Source organism: Gobius niger, assembly GCF_951799975.1.
Source record: "Gobius niger genome assembly, contig: SUPER_1_unloc_1, whole genome shotgun sequence".
NCBI lineage: Eukaryota > Metazoa > Chordata > Actinopteri > Gobiiformes > Gobiidae > Gobius > Gobius niger.
The window spans coordinates 214,243-229,077 of record NW_027639333.1 but is presented as its reverse complement, the minus strand read 5'-3'; the positions used below and the strand labels follow the sequence as shown (position 1 = coordinate 229,077).

At 48.4% G+C, this 14,835-nt stretch overlaps 1 protein-coding gene across 1 annotated transcript; it reads left to right on the top strand.

Annotated features, from left to right (window-relative positions):
- Nucleotides 1-2,899: 2,899 nt before the first annotated feature.
- On the top strand, nucleotides 2,900-11,368 carry LOC306981184 (dual specificity protein phosphatase 14-like; the record flags this gene model as incomplete). The annotated part of the gene is made up of 3 exons (XM_079583040.1): nucleotides 2,900-2,928; nucleotides 4,708-4,889; nucleotides 11,149-11,368. Coding segments are annotated over 3 exons (431 nt in total), but the record flags the coding sequence as incomplete, so codon positions are not given.
- Between the last annotated feature and the right edge of the window lie 3,467 nt (nucleotides 11,369-14,835).

Genomic DNA, 14,835 nt, shown 5'->3' with positions numbered 1-14,835 from the left:
TACCCGCCGGTAAGATACTGTAATACTGCAGTACCCGCCGGTAAACAATGTGGCTACGCTAGTTCCTCTGAGCGTCATCAGAATTTTTTCCCATCATTTTCGTCCCTTTTTGCCATTTTTTGGTCATTTTTTTGTCACATTTTTGTAATTTTTTGGTCATTTTTTTGTCATTTCTTTGTCATTTTTTGGTCATTTTTTTGTCACATTTTTGTCATTTTTTTGTCACATTTTTGTCACATTTTTGTCACATTTTTGTCATTTTTTGGTCATTTTTTTGTCACATTTTTGTCATTTTTTTGTCACATTTTTGTCACATTTTTGTCATTTTTTGTCACATTTTTGTCACATTTTTGTCATTTTTTTGTCATTTTTTTGTCACATTTTTGTCATTTTTTTGTCACATTTTTGTCACATTTTTGTCACATTTTTGTCATTTTTTGGTCATTTTTTGGTCACATTTTTGTCATTTTTTGTCACATTTTTGTCACATTTTTGTCACATTTTTGTCATTTTTTTGTCATTTTTTTGTCACATTTTTGTCACATTTATGTCATTTTTTTGTCACATTTTTGTCATTTTTTTGTCATTTTTTTGTCACATTTTTGTCATTTTTTTTGTCATTTTTTGTCATTTTTTTGTCATTTTTTTGTCACATTTTGTCACATTTATGTCATTTTTTTGTCACATTTTTGTCATTTTTTTGTCACATTTTTGTCATTTTTTCGTCACATTTTTGTCATTTTTTGGTCATTTTTTTGTCACATTTTTGTCACATTTTTGTCACATTTTTGTCATTTTTTTTGTCATTTTTTGTCATTTTTTTGTCATTTTTTTGTCACATTTTTGTCACATTTTTGTCATTTTTTTGTCACATTTTTGTAATTTTTTGGTCATTTTTTTGTCATTTCTTTGTCATTTTTTGGTCATTTTTTTGTCACATTTTTGTCATTTTTTTGTCACATTTTTGTCACATTTTTGTCACATTTTTGTCATTTTTTGGTCATTTTTTTGTCACATTTTTGTCATTTTTTTGTCACATTTTTGTCACATTTTTGTCATTTTTTGTCACATTTTTGTCACATTTTTGTCATTTTTTTGTCATTTTTTTGTCACATTTTTGTCATTTTTTTGTCACATTTTTGTCACATTTTTGTCAAATTTTTGTCATTTTTTGGTCATTTTTTGGTCACATTTTTGTCATTTTTTTGTCACATTTTTGTCACATTTTTGTCACATTTTTGTCATTTTTTTGTCATTTTTTTGTCACATTTTGTCACATTTATGTCATTTTTTTGTCACATTTTTGTCATTTTTTTGTCATTTTTTTGTCACATTTTTGTCATTTTTTTTGTCATTTTTGTCATTTTTTTGTCATTTTTGTCATTTTTTGTCACATTTTTGTCACATTTATGTCATTTTTTTGTCACATTTTTGTCATTTTTTTGTCACATTTTTGTCATTTTTTCGTCACATTTTTGTCATTTTTTGGTCATTTTTTTGTCACATTTTTGTCATTTTTTTGTCATTTTTTGTCATTTTTTTGTCATTTTTTTGTCACATTTTTGTCACATTTATGTCATTTTTTTGTCACATTTTTGTCATTTTTGTCACATTTTTGTCATTTTTCGTCACATTTTTGTCATTTTTTGGTCATTTTTTTGTCACATTTTTGTCACATTTTTGTCACATTTTTGTCATTTTTTTGTCATTTTTTGTCATTTTTTTGTCATTTTTTTGTCACATTTTTGTCACATTTTTGTCATTTTTTTGTCACATTTTTGTAATTTTTTGGTCATTTTTTTGTCATTTCTTTGTCATTTTTTGGTCATTTTTTTGTCACATTTTTGTCATTTTTTTGTCACATTTTTGTCACATTTTTGTCACATTTTTGTCATTTTTTGGTCATTTTTTTGTCACATTTTTGTCATTTTTTTGTCACATTTTTGTCACATTTTTGTCATTTTTTGTCACATTTTTGTCACATTTTTGTCATTTTTTTGTCATTTTTTTGTCACATTTTTGTCATTTTTTTGTCACATTTTTGTCACATTTTTGTCACATTTTTGTCATTTTTTGGTCATTTTTTGGTCACATTTTTGTCATTTTTTTGTCACATTTTTGTCACATTTTTGTCACATTTTTGTCATTTTTTTGTCATTTTTTTGTCACATTTTTGTCACATTTATGTCATTTTTTTGTCACATTTTTGTCATTTTTTTGTCATTTTTTTGTCACATTTTTGTCATTTTTTTTGTCATTTTTTGTCATTTTTTTGTCATTTTTTTGTCACATTTTTGTCACATTTATGTCATTTTTTTGTCACATTTTTGTCATTTTTTTGTCACATTTTTGTCATTTTTTCGTCACATTTTTGTCATTTTTTGGTCATTTTTTTGTCACATTTTTGTCATTTTTTTTGTCATTTTTTGTCATTTTTTTGTCATTTTTTTGTCACATTTTTGTCACATTTTTGTCATTTTTTTGTCACATTTTTGTCATTTTTTCGTCACATTTTTGTCATTTTTTTGTCATTTTTTTGTCATTTTTTGTCATTTTTTTGTTTGTTTTTTGTCACATTTTTGTCATTTTTTTTGTCACATTTTTGTCATTTTTTTGTCATTTTTTTGTCACATTTTTGTCATTTTTTTTGTCACATTTTTGTCACATTTTTGTCACATTTTTGTCATTTTTTTGTCATTTTTTTGTCATTTTTTGTCACATTTTTGTCACATTTTTGTCATTTTTTGTCATTTTTTTGTCATTTTTTGTCACATTTTTGTCATTTTTTTGTCACATTTTTGTCACATTTTTGTCATTTTTTGTCACATTTTTGTCATTTTTTTGTCACATTTTTGTCACATTTTTGTCATTTTTTGTCACATTTTTGTCACTTTGTCAGTTTCTACTGTAATACTGCAGTACCCGCCGGTGAACAATGTGGCTACGCTAGTTCCTCTGAGCTGAAGCTGTGGGCGCTAGTACTTCCTGTTCGTATTCATTTCCATTAAGATGAGCTCAGACCAGTGAGTTCCTGGTAGAAATATTTCCATAGAGGAGACGTGTATGTTTGTGAGGATCAGGGAGTTTGTCTTGAAGCTAAAGGATGATTTAACTTCTTAACTCACGCCTGAACCGAGAGGATCTTTTTTCCTCACGTCATCAGATTTTTTCCCATCATTTTCGTCCCTTTTTTGCCATTTTTTTGTCATTTTTTTGTCACATTTTTGTCACATTTTTGTCATTTTTTGTCATTTTTTTGTCATTTTTAGTCATTTTTTGGTCTTTTTTTTTTTTTTTGCATTTTTTTGTCACATTTTTGTCATTTTTTTGTCACATTTTTGTCACATTTTTGTCATTTTTTCGTCATTTCTTTGTCACATTTTTGTCATTTTTTGTCATTTTTTTTTGTCATTTTTTGTCATTTTTTGGTCATTTTGCTTTTTTTTTTGCTTTTTTTTGTTACATTTTTGTAATTTTTTGTCATTTTTTGTCTTTTTTTTTGTCTTTTTTTTGGTCATTTTTTTGTCATTTTTTTGTCACATTTTTGTAATTTTTTCGTCACATTTTTGTCATTTTTTTGGTCATTTTTTTGTCACCTTGTGTACGAAATGTGCGGTATAAATAAAGTTGCCTTGCCTTTTATCAGAGTAATATCTGACCAGAAGTATCTTTACTGCAGTACTTTGACTCATGAACATCACATTATTCACACACAAGTTTTAAGCCTTTTATTTTCACTTTTTTCCTGCATTTTTTCCACCCACTTTTTTCTCAGGTCTTCATGTGGTCTCCCTCAGGTCTTCATGTGTCTCCCTGTGGTCTCCCTGTGGTCTCCCTCAGGTCTCCCTCAGGCCTTCATGTGTCTCCCTGTGGTCTCCCTGTGGTCTCCCTCAGGTCTCCCTCAGGCCTTCATGTGTCTCCCTGTGGTCTCCCTGTGGTCTCCCTCAGGCCTTCATGTGTCTCCCTGTGGTCTCCCTGTGGTCTCCCTGTGGTCTCCCTCAGGCCTTCATGTGTCTCCCTGTGGTCTCCCTCAGGTCTTCATGTGTCTCCCTGTGGTCTCCCTCAGGCCTTCATGTGTCTCCCTGTGGTCTCCCTGTGGTCTCCCTCAGGTCTCCCTCAGGTCTTCATGTGTCTCCCTCAGGCCTTCATGTGTCTCCCTGTGGTCTCCCTGTGGTCTCCCTCAGGCCTTCATGTGTCTCCCTGTGGTCTCCCTGTGGTCTCCCTCAGGTCTCCCTCAGGTCTTCATGTGGTCTCCCTCAGGTCTCCCTCAGGTCTCCATGTGGTCTCCCTCAGGTCTCCCTCAGGTCTTCATGTGGTCTCCCTCAGGTCTCCCTCAGGTCTCCATGTGGTCTCCCTCAGGTCTCCCTCAGGTCTTCATGTGGTCTCCCTCAGGTCTCCCTCAGGTCTCCCTGTGGTCTTCATGTGGTCTCCCTCAGGTCTCCATGTGGTCTCCCTCAGGTCTCCCTCAGGTCTCCCTCAGGTCTCCCTGTGGTCTCCCTGTGGTCTCCCTCAGGTCTCCCTCAGGTCTTCATGTGTCTCCCTGTCGTCTCCCTCAGGTCTCCCTGTGGTCTCCCTGTGGTCTCCCTCAGGTCTCCCTCAGGTCTTCATGTGTCTCCCTGTGGTCTCCCTCAGGTCTTCATGTGTCTCCCTCAGGTCTCCCTCAGGTCTCCCTCAGGTCTTCATGTGTCTCCCTGTGGTCTCCCTCAGGTCCCGGACCTGGAGGTCCTGGAGGTCCCGGTCCAGGACCTCCCTCACGCTCCTCTGCATCAGTTCTTCGGGCCGGTCTCTGAGAGGATCCAGCAGAGTCTGGAGCGAGAACATGGAGTCCTGGTCCACTGCACGGCGGGACGGAGCCGCTCGCCCGCCCTCATCCTGGCCTTCCTGCTCAGGTCAGCGCCCCCTACAGGCTCCTCACTGTTTCTACAGCGCCCCCTACAGGCTCCTCCTACAGGCTCCTCACTGTCACTACAGGCTCCTCCCTATTACTACAGGCGCCCCCTACAGGCTCCTCACTGTTTCTACAGCGCCCCCTACAGGCTCCTCCTACAGGCTCCTCCCTATTACTACAGGCTCCTCCTACAGGCTCCTCCTACAGGCTCCTCCTACAGGCTCCTCCTACAGGCTCCTCCTACAGGCTCCTCCTACAGGCTCCTGAGTGCTACTACAGGCTCCCCCTACAGGCTCCCCCTACAGGCTCCTCCTACAGGCTCCTCCTACAGGCTCCTCCTACAGGCTCCTCCTACAGGCTCCTGAGTGCTACTACAGGCTCCCCCTACAGGCTCCCCCTACAGGCTCCCCCTACAGGCTCCTCCTACAGGCTCCCCCTACAGGCTCCTCCTACAGGCTCCCCCTACAGGCTCCTCCTACAGGCTCCTCCTACAGGCTCCCCCTACAGGCTCCTCCTACAGGCTCCTCCTACAGGCTCCCCCTACAGGCTCCTCCTACAGGCTCCTCCTACAGGCTCCTCCTACAGGCTCCTCCTACAGGCTCCTCACTGTTACTACAGGCTCCTCCTACAGGCTCCCCCTACAGGCTCCTCCTACAGGCTCCTCCTACAGGCTCCTCCTACAGGCTCCCCCTACAGGCTCCTCACTGTTACTACAGGCTCCTCCTACAGGCTCCTCCTACAGGCTCCCCCTACAGGCTCCTCCTACAGGCTCCTCCTACAGGCTCCTCCTACAGGCTCCTCCTACAGGCTCCTCCTACAGGCTCCTCCTACAAGCTCCTCCTACAGGCTCCTCACTGTTACTACAGGCTCCCCCTACAGGCTCCTCCTACAGGCTCCTCACTGTTACTACAGGCTCCTCCTACAGGCTCCTCCTACAGGCTCCTCACTGTTACTACAGGCTCCTCCTACAGGCTCCCCCTACAGGCTCCTCCTACAGGCTCCTCCTACAGGCTCCTCACTGTTACTACAGGCTCCTCCTACAGGCTCCTCCTACAGGCTCCTCCTACAGGCTCCTCCTACAGGCTCCTCCTACAGGCTCCTCCTACAGGCTCCTCACTGTTACTACAGGCTCCTACTACAGGCTCCTCCTACAGGCTCCTCCTACAGGCTCCTCCTACAGGCTCCTCCTACAGGCTCCTCCTACAGGCTCCTCCTACAGGCTCCTCACTGTTACTACAGGCTCCTACTACAGGCTCCCCCTACAGGCTCCTCCTACAGGCTCCTCCTACAGGCTCCCCCTACAGGCTCCTCACTGTTACTACAGGCTCCTCCTACAGGCTCCTCCTACAGGCTCCTCCTACAGGCTCCTCCTACAGGCTCCTCCTACAGGCTCCTGAGTGCTACTACAGGCTCCTCCTACAGGCTCCTCCTACAGGCTCCCCCTACAGGCTCCTCCTACAGGCTCCTCCTACAGGCTCCTCCTACAGGCTCCCCCTACAGGCTCCTCCTACAGGCTCCTCACTGTTACTACAGGCTCCTCCTACAGGCTCCTCCTACAGGCTCCTCCTACAGGCTCCTCCTACAGGCTCCTCACTGTTACTACAGGCTCCTACTACAGGCTCCTCCTACAGGCTCCTCCTACAGGCTCCTCCTACAGGCTCCCCCTACAGGCTCCTCCTACAGGCTCCTCCTACAGGCTCCTCCTACAGGCTCCTCCTACAGGCTCCTCCTACAGGCTCCTCACTGTTACTACAGGCTCCTCCTACAGGCTCCTGAGTGTCACTACAGGCTCCTCCTACAGGCTCCTCACTGTTACTACAGGCTCCTCCTACAGGCTCCTGAGTGTCACTACAGGCTCCTCCTACAGGCTCCTCACTGTTACTACAGGCTCCTCCTACAGGCTCCTGAGTGTCACTACAGGCTCCTCCTACAGGCTCCTCCTACAGGCTCCTGAGTGTCATTACAGGCTCCTCCTACAGGCTCCTCACTGTTACTACAGGCTCCTCCTACAGGCTCCCCCTACAGGCTCCTGAGTGTCACTACAGGCTCCTCCTACAGGCTCCCCCTACAGGCTCCTGAGTGTCACTACAGGCTCCTCCTACAGGCTCCTGAGTGTCACTACAGGCTCCCCCTACAGGCTCCTCACTGTTACTACAGGCTCCTCCTACAGGCTCCTGAGTGTCACTACAGGCTCCTCCTACAGGCTCCTCACTGTTACTACAGGCTCCTCCTACAGGCTCCCCCTACAGGCTCCTGAGTGTCACTACAGGCTCCTCCTACAGGCTCCTGAGTGTCACTACAGGCTCCCCCTACAGGCTCCTCACTGTTACTACAGGCTCCTCCTACAGGCTCCTGAGTGTCACTACAGGCTCCTCCTACAGGCTCCTCCTACAGGCTCCTCACTGTTACTACAGGCTCCTCCTACAGGCTCCTCCTACAGGCTCCTGAGTGTCACTACAGGCTCCTCCTACAGGCTCCTCCTACAGGCTCCTCCTACAGGCTCCTCCTACAGGCTCCTCACTGTTACTACAGGCTCCTCCTACAGGCTCCTCCTACAGGCTCCTGAGTGTCACTACAGGCTCCTCCTACAGGCTCCTGAGTGTCACTACAGGCTCCTCCTACAGGCTCCTCCTACAGGCTCCCCCTACAGGCTCCTCCTACAGGCTCCTCCTACAGGCTCCTCCTACAGGCTCCTCACTGTTACTACAGGCTCCTCCTACAGGCTCCTCCTACAGGCTCCTGAGTGTCACTACAGGCTCCTCCTACAGGCTCCCCCTACAGGCTCCTGAGTGTCACTACAGGCTCCTCCTACAGGCTCCCCCTACAGGCTCCTCCTACAGGCTCCTCCTACAGGCTCCTCCTACAGGCTCCTCCTACAGGCTCCACCTACAGGCTCCTGAGTGTCACTACAGGCTCCTCCTACAGGCTCCCCCTACAGGCTCCTCCTACAGGCTCCTCCTACAGGCTCCTCCTACAGACTCCTGAGTGTCACTACAGGCTCCTCCTACAGGCTCCTCCTACAGGCTCCTCCTACAGGCTCCTCCTACAGGCTCCTCCTACAGGCTCCTCCTACAGGCTCCACCTACAGGCTCCACCTACAGGCTCCTGAGTGTCACTACAGGCTCCTCCTACAGGCTCCTCCTACAGGCTCCTCCTACAGGCTCCTCCTACAGGCTCCTCCTACAGGCTCCCCCTACAGGCTCCTCCTACAGGCTCCCCCTACAGGCTCCTCCTACAGGCTCCTCCTACAGGCTCCTCCTACAGGCTCCTCCTACAGGCTCCTCCTACAGGCTCCTCCTACAGGCTCCTCCTACAGGCTCCTCCTACAGGCTCCTCACTGTTACTACAGGCTCCTCCTACAGGCTCCTCCTACAGGCTCCTCCTACAGGCTCCTCCTACAGGCTCCTCCTACAGGCTCCTCACTGTTACTACAGGCTCCTCCTACAGGCTCCTCCTACAGGCTCCTCCTACAGGCTCCTCCTACAGGCTCCTCACTGTTACTACAGGCTCCCCCTACAGGCTCCTCCTACAGGCTCCCACTACAGGCTCCTCCTACAGGCTCCCCCTACAGGCTCCTCCTACAGGCTCCCCCTACAGGCTCCTCCTACAGGCTCCTCCTACAGGCTCCTCCTACAGGCTCCTCACTGTTACTACAGGCTCCCCCTACAGGCTCCCCCTACAGGCTCCTCCTACAGGCTCCTCCTACAGGCTCCCCCTACAGGCTCCTCCTACAGGCTCCTCCTACAGGCTCCTGAGTGTCACTACAGGCTCCTCCTACAGGCTCCCCCTACAGGCTCCTCCTACAGGCTCCCCCTACAGGCTCCTCCTACAGGCTCCTCCTACAGGCTCCCCCTACAGGCTCCTCCTACAGGCTCCTCCTACAGGCTCCTCCTACAGGCTCCTCCTACAGGCTCCCCCTACAGGCTCCTCCTACAGGCTCCTCCTACAGGCTCCCCCTACAGGCTCCTCCTACAGGCTCCTCCTACAGGCTCCTGAGTGTCACTACAGGCTCCTCCTACAGGCTCCCCCTACAGGCTCCTCCTACAGGCTCCCCCTACAGGCTCCTCCTACAGGCTCCTCCTACAGGCTCCTCCTACAGGCTCCTCCTACAGGCTCCTCCTACAGGCTCCTCCTACAGGCTCCTCCTACAGGCTCCTCCTACAGGCTCCTCACTGTTACTACAGGCTCCTCCTACAGGCTCCCCCTACAGGCTCCTCCTACAGGCTCCTGAGTGCTACTACAGGCTCCTCCTACAGGCTCCTCCTACAGGCTCCCCCTACAGGCTCCCCCTACAGGCTCCCCCTACAGGCTCCTCCTACAGGCTCCCCCTACAGGCTCCTGTGTGTCACTACAGGCTCCCCCTACAGGCTCCTCCTACAGGCTCCTCCTACAGGCTCCTCTTACAGGCTCCTCCTACAGGCTCCTCCTACAGGCTCCTCCTACAGGCTCCTCCTACAGGCTCCCCCTACAGGCTCCCCCTACAGGCTCCTCACTGTCACTACAGGCTCCTCACTGTCCCTACAGGCTCCTCCTACAGGCTCCTCCTACAGGCTCCTCCTACAGGCTCCTCCTACAGGCTCCTCCTACAGGCTCCTCCTACAGGCTCCTCCTACAGGCTCCTCCTACAGGCTCCCCCTACAGGCTCCTCCTACAGGCTCCTCCTACAGGCTCCTCCTACAGGCTCCTCCTACAGGCTCCTACTACAGGCTCCTCACTGTTATGGTCGAGTCTCACCTGCTCCTGTTGTACATGTTGTAGGTCCGGTCTCACCTGCTCCTGTTGTACATGTTGTAGGTCCGGTCTCACCTGCTCCTGTTGTACATGTTGTAGGTCCGGCCTCTCCCTGGCTGAGTCTCACCTGCTCCTGTTGTACATGTTGTAGGTCCGGTCTCACCTGCTCCTGTTGTACATGTTGTAGGTCCGGCCTCTCCCTGGCCGAGTCTCACCTCCTGCTCCTGTTGTACATGTTGTAGGTCCGGGCTCTCCCTGGCCGAGTCTCACCTCCTGCTCCTGTTGTACATGTTGTAGGTCCGGTCTCTCCCTGGCCGAGTCTCACCTGCTCCTGTTGTACATGTTGTAGGTCCGGTCTCACCTGCTCCTGTTGTACATGTTGTAGGTCCGGGCTCTCCCTGGCTGAGTCTCACCTGCTCCTGTTGTACATGTTGTAGGTCCGGTCTCACCTGCTCCTGTTGTACATGTTGTAGGTCCGGTCTCACCTGCTCCTGTTGTACATGTTGTAGGTCCGGTCTCTCCCTGGCCGAGTCTCACCTGCTCCTGTTGTACATGTTGTAGGTCCGGTCTCACCTGCTCCTGTTGTACATGTTGTAGGTCCGGTCTCTCTCTGGCCGAGTCTCACCTGCTCCTGTTGTACATGTTGTAGGTCCGGTCTCTCCCTGGCCGAGTCTCACCTCCTGCTCCTGTTGTACATGTTGTAGGTCCGGGCTCTCCCTGGCTGAGTCTCACCTCCTGCTCCTGTTGTACATGTTGTAGGTCCGGTCTCTCTCTGGCCGAGTCTCACCTGCTCCTGTTGTACATGTTGTAGGTCCGGTCTCTCCCTGGCCGAGTCTCACCTCCTGCTCCTGTTGTACATGTTGTAGGTCCGGTCTCTCCCTGGCCGAGTCTCACCTCCTGTTGTACATGTTGTAGGTCCGGTCTCACCTGCTCCTGTTGTACATGTTGTAGGTCCGGGCTCACCTGCTCCTGTTGTACATGTTGTAGGTCCGGCCTCTCCCTGGCCGAGTCTCACCCTCGGCTCCTGTTGTACATGTTGTAGGTCCGGTCTCTCCCTGGCTGAGTCTCACCCTCGGCTCCTGTTGTACATGTTGTAGGTCCGGTCTCTCCCTGGCTGAGTCTCACCCTCGGCTCCTGTTGTACATGTTGTAGGTCCGGTCTCTCCCTGGCCGAGTCTCACCTGCTCCTGTTGTACATGTTGTAGGTCCGGTCTCTCCCTGGCTGAGTCTCACCTCCTGCTCCTGTTGTACATGTTGTAGGTCCGGTCTCTCCCTGGCTGAGTCTCACCTGCTCCTGTTGTACATGTTGTAGGTCCGGTCTCTCCCTGGCTGAGTCTCACCCTCGGCTCCTGTTGTACATGTTGTAGGTCCGGTCTCTCCCTGGCCGAGTCTCACCTCCTGCTCCTGTTGTACATGTTGTAGGTCCGGTCTCACCTGCTCCTGTTGTACATGTTGTAGGTCCGGTCTCACCTGCTCCTGTTGTACATGTTGTAGGTCCGGTCTCACCTGCTCCTGTTGTACATGTTGTAGGTCCGGTCTCTCCCTGGCCGAGTCTCACCGCCGGGTCCTCGGCGCTCGGCCCTTCGTCCGGATCAACGCCGGGTTCTGGAGGCGACTCGTGGAGCTGGAGCTGCAGATCCAGGGCCGGAGCTCAGTGCAGATGATCCGGACCGAGGCCGGGGTCCTGCCCCACGGCCACGCCCCCGGGGAGGGCGGGGAGGGGGGGCGGAGCTACTGCATCAACGGGTAGGACTACTACGAACTACTGCATCAGAGGGAGGACTACTACGAACTACTGCATCAGGAGGAGGACTACTACGAACTACTGCATCAGGAGGAGGACTACTACGAACTACTGCATCAGGAGGAGGACTACTACGAACTACTGCATCAGGGGGAGGACTACTACAAACTACTGCATCAGAGGGAGGACTACTACAAACTACTGCGTCAGGAGGAGGACTACTACAAACTACTGCATCAGGAGGAGGACTACTACAAACTACTGCATCAGGAGGAGGACTACTACAAACTACTGCATCAGGAGGAGGACTACTACAAACTACTGCATCAGAGGGAGGACTACTACGAACTACTGCATCAGGGGGAGGACTACTACAAACTACTGCATCAGAGGGAGGACTACTACGAACTACTGCATCAGAGGGAGGACTACTACAAACTACTGCATCAGGAGGACTACTACAAACTACTGCATCAGGAGGAGGACTACTACAGACTACTGCATCAGGGGGAGGACTACTACGAACTACTGCAGCAGGAGGAGGACTACTACAAACCAACTACTACAAACTACTGCATCAGGAGGAGGACTACTACAAACTACTGCATCAGGGGGAGGACTACTACAAACTACTGCATCAGGAGGAGGACTACTACAAACTACTGCATCAGGGGGAGGACTACTACAGACTACTGCATCAGGAGGACTACTACGAACTACTGCATCAGGGGGAGGACTACTACAAACTACTGCATCAGGAGGAGGACTACTACAAACTACTGCATCAGGAGGAGGACTACTACAAACTACTGCATCAGGAGGAGGACTACTACAAACTACTGCATCAGGAGGAGGACTACTACGAACTACTGCATCAGGAGGAGGACTACTACGAACTAACTACTACAAACTACTGCATCAGGAGGAGGACTACTACGAACTAACTACTACAAACTACTGCATCAGCGGGAGGACTACTACAAACTACTGCATCAGGAGGAGGACTACTACAAACTACTGCATCAGGAGGAGGACTACTACACACTACTGCAACAGGAGGAGGACTACTACAAACTACTGCGTCAGGAGGAGGACTACTACACACTACTGCAACAGGAGGAGGACTACTACAAACTACTGCATCAGGAGGAGGACTACTACACACTACTGCAACAGGAGGAGGACTACTACAAACTACTGCATCAGGAGGAGGACTACTACACACTACTGCATCAGGAGGAGGACTACTACGAACTACTGCATCAGGGGGAGGACTACTACAAACTACTGCATCAGGAGGAGGACTACTACAAACTACTGCATCAGGAGGAGGACTACTACAAACTACTGCGTCAGGAGGAGGACTACTACAAACTACTGCATCAGAGGGAGGACTACTACAAACTAACTACTACGAACTACTGCGTCAGGAGGAGGACTACTACGAACTACTGCATCAGGGGGAGGACTACTACAAACTACTGCGTCAGGAGGAGGACTACTACAAACTACTGCATCAGAGGGAGGACTACTACAAACTAACTACTACGAACTACTGCGTCAGGAGGAGGACTACTACGAACTACTGCATCAGAGGGAGGACTACTACAAACTACTGCATCAGGAGGAGGACTACTACAAACTACTGCATCAGGAGGAGGACTACTACAAACTACTGCATCAGGGGGAGGACTACTACAAACTACTGCATCAGGAGGGAGGACTACTACAAACTACTGCATCAGGAGGACTACTACAAACTACTGCATCAGGAGGAGGACTACTACGAACTACTGCATCAGGAGGAGGACTACTACGAACTACTGCATCAGGAGGAGGACTACTACAAACTACTGCATCAGGGGGAGGACTACTACAAACTACTGCATCAGGAGGAGGACTACTACAAACTACTGCATCAGGAGGAGGACTACTACGAACTACTGCATCAGGAGGAGGACTACTACAAACTACTGCATCAGAGGGAGGACTACTACAAACTACTGCATCAGGAGGAGGACTACTACAAACTACTGCATCAGGGGGAGGACTACTACAAACTACTGCATCAGGAGGAGGACTACTACAAACTACTGCGTCAGGAGGAGGACTACTACAAACTACTGCATCAGGGGGAGGACTACTACAAACTACTGCATCAGGAGGAGGACTACTACAAACTACTGCGTCAGGAGGAGGACTACTACGAACTACTGCATCAGGGGGAGGACTACTACAAACTACTGCATCAGGAGGAGGACTACTACAAACTACTGCATCAGGAGGAGGACTACTACGAACTACTGCATCAGGGGGAGGACTACTACAAACTACTGCATCAGGAGGAGGACTACTACAAACTACTGCATCAGGAGGAGGACTACTACAAACTACTGCGTCAGGAGGAGGACTACTACAAACTACTGCATCAGAGGGAGGACTACTACAAACTAACTACTACGAACTACTGCGTCAGGAGGAGGACTACTACGAACTACTGCATCAGGGGGAGGACTACTACAAACTACTGCGTCAGGAGGAGGACTACTACAAACTACTGCATCAGAGGGAGGACTACTACAAACTAACTACTACGAACTACTGCGTCAGGAGGAGGACTACTACGAACTACTGCATCAGAGGGAGGACTACTACAAACTAACTACTACGAACTACTGCGTCAGGAGGAGGACTACTACAAACTACTGCGTCAGGAGGAGGACTACTACAAACTACTGCATCAGGAGGAGGACTACTACAAACTACTGCATCAGAGGGAGGACTACTACAAACTAACTACTACAAACTACTGCATCAGGAGGAGGACTACTACAAACTACTGCATCAGGAGGAGGACTACTACAAACTACTGCATCAGCGGGAGGACTACTACAAACTACTGCATCAGGAGGACTACTACAAACTACTGCATCAGCGGGAGGACTACTACTACGAACTACTGCATCAGGAGGACTACTACAAACTACTGCATCAGGGGGAGGACTACTACAAACTACTGCATCAGCGGGAGGACTACTACAAACTACTGCATCAGGAGGACTACTACAAACTACTGCATCAGGAGGACTACTACAAACTACTGCATTAGGAGGAGGACTACTACAAACTACTGCATTAGGAGGAGGACTACTACGAACTAACTACTACAAACTACTGCATCAGAGGGAGGACTACTACAAACTACTGAATCAGAGGGTAGGACTCAATGGGCGCTGGCTGCTCTGCTTTTTGACCACGACACTGGGGGCCGCCATTGCTGTAGTACCTCCATGTCGCCACTAGGCCCCCATTGAAAAGCAGAGTTTAGACACGTTTAAAACAACTATAACGCCTGATTTCTATTGTTTCAAACCTAGACTCAGCAGATCTTCCTCCTGAGATAACGCTGAGTTAGTCACAGTTTAAGAAACCAGGCTGGTTTTTGTGATATGAATTTTATAAACCTCGTCCTT